The 4,632-nt window shown below is 55.1% G+C and overlaps 1 protein-coding gene across 1 annotated transcript in view; it reads right to left on the bottom strand.

Moving 5' to 3' along the window:
- Positions 1-1,442: 1,442 nt before the first annotated feature.
- Positions 1,443-4,632, bottom strand: part of AJAP1 (adherens junctions associated protein 1) — a 112,277-nt gene continuing 109,087 nt past the window's right edge. Inside the window, exons 4-5 of the mRNA XM_026519988.4 lie at positions 3,178-3,420; positions 1,443-1,569 (exon numbers count right to left, since the gene is read on the bottom strand). Of these exons, the coding sequence (XP_026375773.1) occupies positions 1,497-1,569; positions 3,178-3,420 (316 nt within the window). The 3' untranslated portion in view covers positions 1,443-1,496. The remainder of the gene's footprint in view (positions 1,570-3,177; positions 3,421-4,632) is intronic.

Genomic DNA, 4,632 nt, shown 5'->3' with positions numbered 1-4,632 from the left:
ATTTTTAAAATCCTAACGGGGATGCTGGCGACCACGGGGCCAACCCACAGAGGTTTCTCCAGGTGGGTGGGCACTCCGCGGCTGATAAGAAGCTTCCTGTTGCTAGCCTGGTTGGAACTCCCAAGGGAGCTCCGTCCCTGGCCTTAACGGGGTGAGTCACACTGAGGCAGACAAAGGCCCCGGGGTCTGATGGATGGGCCGTGCAGGGCATCTGGCCCTTGAATGGTCGGGGACAAGCGCCTCTTACCTAACTTGCCATCTCCGTCTCAACAAAGGCCTTTTGGGGGGGGCGGGGGCGGGGAGCACTTTCCATTCTAATCTAATCACGTTTCTTTGCCCGATGGCTGAACACCGTGCTGAGGACATCATTTTGGCTTCAGGACGTAAGTGAGGGCTGGAGATTTGATTTGGAGCAAACACTTGACTCATTAGGGCTGGATTAGGACTGACCTGTTCGCTCCTATTTCTGAAAGCCGTGGGTTCCTCCAGCCCCTGGAGGAAGGGGCACACGGCCTGCGAAGGGGCACATGGGTGCCCCCGGAAAACACCCCCCACCCGCTCTGACGATGATTTCTGCATCGGAAGGTGGGCAGAAGGGAGAAGCAGGATTTTCAAATATCGATGACCCTTCCTAGAAGCTGGGTTCCCTACTCAGGGAAGGGATCTGAGGTCACAGAGTGTCTGAGGACGAGAAAAAACGAGGATCCTTAGAAAACCCAACATCAAAAAGAAAAACAAAACCAAAAAGCCTAAAGCCCGGGCTGCGTCTATGGGCTGCGTGTGGACGATGTGCGGTCATGGGGGCAAAATGCTCTTTCTCCCCCAGCAGCCGGAGTGTTCGCGAGACTCGGTGCAGAAGAAAGCAATTTAACGTGAGCATTAAAGTTAATATCACTGAAAGCAAACCAAATGTTCCTCTCCAGCAGAGCGTGGAAACTTCATCCTGTTTTGGTGCCGGTCCCTGGCTTCAAATTAGTAGATGTCTCAACTCTTTGCTTCCTTCCTTTATCATTTCCCTTCTTATCTCTTATTTTTATATTCCAAAATCGTATTTTAATTCTGCGTCGTGCCCTCCCCCTGATGTAGAGACACCCGATGCAGGTGTGATGCCCGCCCACGCGGCCGCTGCCCCGGTCTCTGGCTGTCGCGAGGCTGGGTTTCCCTGCCGGCCGGCTGCGTGGGCTGGGGCCTTCCCAGGGGCTGGGACGGCGCTGTGGTTCCTGAGTGTCTGTCCCACCCTCCATGGGGGCATTTCTAACAAGTGCAGCAGAGAGACCACAAGCCCAGCCCTCCTGGCTCGCATTCGGGATGGCAATACCATTGGAATTCCACCTGCCATGTCGAGAAGGGCTCCTAGTTGCCCCAGAGTGGAGGCGGGGGTGGGGAAAGTGAGGCAAAGGGGGAAAAAAATCAGTGTCCAGAAAAGGACGTACGTACCATAAAACAGACACATGGCGTCTGCCCTGCCCCCAGGAGGTAAACAAGACTTCGGCCAGTCAGCAGGAGATTTCAAACCATTTCTCAGACACAAAGGCCACAGGAATAAGATGCCGATCAGAAGAAGAGGGTCTGCAGCGAGCAGAAAAACAGGCTTGCGTGTGCTCGTACGGAACACCTGACAGCAGGCTAGCTCGGGCCTGCTGCCGAACACTGGCTTGCCGAGTCACAAAGAACCCAGAAAGGTAATGCTCAGCTTGGACTCACTGGCCTTTGGCAGGAAGGGGACCCCCTCCCTGTGGCCAGCGAACACTCACGTCCACGCGGGAAGGCTTTGGAGGACGCGGAGTCTGAAGGAGCCGTGCACAGAAGGAAGCTTAGTTTTTGATTTGCAGGACAAGTGCAAAGCCTGGCATCTCCCCTCCAGGGGCAGAGATTCCACCCACTTTACTACACATGATGGAGTGGGCAGGGCCTGACTCCTGAAATGGGTTTCCTCTCATTTGTCACCTTTGCGACCTAAGCTACCATTTCCAAAGGCCAGTGAGAGCCAACAGAGCGTTACCTTAGGACAAAAAGCAAGAACCCGTTCCATCCGATGCTTCTGAGCCAGGGCTAACCGTGCCAGCTGTGCCCACCTTGGGCCCACCTTGCGCATGGACAGGGCAAGGCCAGAGTGGGACCAGCGGGAACAGCCACGGCCGCTCGGCAACCCACCCCCTCCCCCAAACTGAAGCACTGGTCGGCCTGGATTCATATCTGAACCAACACACATGCATTCAGTGAAACGGTTTGAAAATCCTTTTGCCAATTCTTTGTGAACTAGGCCTTCTGGAAGGCTGGGATGCAACCAGAGAGCTCCCCGGATGTCCGCAAACATGGGCTGCAAGGACAGTCCCAAGGCTCCTGCTCTCCACTCACGGCCAGGGTAAGGACCCGTTAGCTACGGGCACCACAGCCAGATGTCACCCCGATGCTCCTCGGCCTTGGTTCTGGGAGGAAGGCTTCTGGGCCCCTTGGGCATTCACCCCTTGCTGCTACTCCTGCCGCTGACACCTGGGTCCCTCGGGTCCGCCTGGTTTCCTACTCATTTCTTCCTAATGTCTGAGTGGTTGGAGAATTTTTTTTTTTTTTTTTAATTTACAGAACTATGCCTATGAGCGTGCTCACTTAAAAAAAATAGCATATTGATATTTCAATCTAATTCCAGATAAACCCTCGGAAGCTGACTCGAGGGTTTCGTAAATGTTCCCAGGGATGGTTTTAGGGTCATGTCTTCTTTGGAGGATTACCCATGATTAATAAAAAAGAGTATTTAATAACCAGGGGTCTGGTTGGTATTTGATATTTTTTTGAGATGCGCTGCTGACATTTTATTGATGGGCGTTCAGAGAGAATGACGGGAGTGCGTTGACTTCGGAGGCCCAGTGCTACGAAGCCTGCCGGGATGCCTGCTCAGCCTTCCCCACAGTGTCCAGGATGGGGAGGGCCTGCCGTCCGCTCACCAAGGGTGCGGTCTGGAAGCGAATTCTGGCTGCTGCTGTGTTCTGTCTCTGGTGTGAAACACCTCCTTTTGTCTACACTGCCCGCCCCCCTCCTTTTGCTAGACCGGCTGCGTGCATTTGCTCAGCACCCCCCAAAGACACGTGAAGGGTGCCCCCCACAGGTCAACAGTGCCTGGCGGCCATGCGGTGACGCCAGGGGTTTGCGGCGGCGGGTCTGGCCCGGGCCTGAGCTTACCGGTTCCCGTTAAAGGTGGATTTGTACTCGGCCGTCGGGTGCAGCGTTTCGTCGGTGTACACGGGCACGGACGCCCGGACACACTCGTGGGAGCACTGGAGGGTCTCATTATAGGCCGTGAATATGTCCAGGCTGCTGGGAACCCGGGCAGGGGTGAAGTCCGTCAGGTTCTGGCAGCTCTCCTCCTGCTGGTTGATCTTCCGCTGGTGGCTGTTCCGACGCGTGTTCCCGCTTTGGGCACAGCTGGAAGACAGGGGAGTCAGGGTGGGGGTGCGGCGGGCAGGTGCCAAGCCAGCACCTAGACGTGGAAGCTTCGTCTCTGGGCATTAATTATTCCTCATTTAATATCAGATGGTAATTCCCAGCCTCTTCAGAAAGATCAACCACAATCAAACAATCAGCTCACTCGCGCTCTCTCTTTTTTTTTTTTGTTCATAAAATTTGAATTTTAAATGTGGCCATTACTGCAGGGAAGATTATGAGGTAAGTGTCTGAGCTGTGTTATCCCAGAACCAAGGCCTTGTCTGGCCGAAGGACGTCAGCCAGGCAGGGGTGCTGACTCAGTTTCCCCATGAAGGGATGGGTACAGGTGGGGCTGGTCTCGTGGCTTGTTCTGGAAGGGGCTATGTAACTATCTTTGGGGAGAATTATTACGTGGGGAACCCCACGTCCTCAGCCCTGCCCCTGCCCATGCTCCCAAGTTGGACTTGAACGTGGATCATTGTCCATCCTTCATGGCCATCAGGTCTACGGAGAGAACTGTTCTGCACACCCCATGGATGTTTCCTGTTCCTCTGGACCACAGAGCCTTCCCAGCACCACTAAGGACGGACACGGGAATCCCACCCTTGTCAGCCAAGGGATCTGGGAGAGCGGACAATCGGTGACCTCTCCCAGTCACTTCCAGCAAGTCACGAGAAGGATAAGTGAAAGTCCCATCCCCATGGAGGAGGGCAGCTAGGAGGAAATTTGGGTAGCCCCCAGTTTGGGGAAGCAGTTCCCCTTCTCCCCTTCCCTGCTGAGCTCAGAGCCAATGAGGAAGGAAGAGGCAGAGAGGGGTGAGGGCCCATGAGTTCGTCTTCTTGTAAGTCATGGACAGGCCCCATCTCATCTTTCCAACGAGAGGAGGCCTGCTTCCTGGAACAGAAGCCCCACCCCATAAACAAAGACAGGAAGATAAATGCAAAAGCCAGGGGACCCCCCCAAGGTCATGGAACTCCCTCATACACTGGGTTGTCCTCCCCAGAAGAACTCTCTGAGGCTTCACTGCAAACCCAAGCGTGGGAAACCAAGAGGGAGCTGGCCCGCCTGTCATACTGCGGGTGACAGAGGCCTCCGTCCCCTCAAGATGGTCGATGGAATTTGTCCAGCCACACGTCCATGTGGTCCTGGGCTCCAGAGTCCCTTCCCCCGCTGGCCAGCCCCTGCCCAAGACGCCCTGTGGCGAGCTGAGTG

This window comes from Ursus arctos, unplaced genomic scaffold, assembly GCF_023065955.2.
Source record: "Ursus arctos isolate Adak ecotype North America unplaced genomic scaffold, UrsArc2.0 scaffold_32, whole genome shotgun sequence".
NCBI lineage: Eukaryota > Metazoa > Chordata > Mammalia > Carnivora > Ursidae > Ursus > Ursus arctos.
This window is presented reverse-complemented; position numbering and strand designations above follow the sequence as displayed.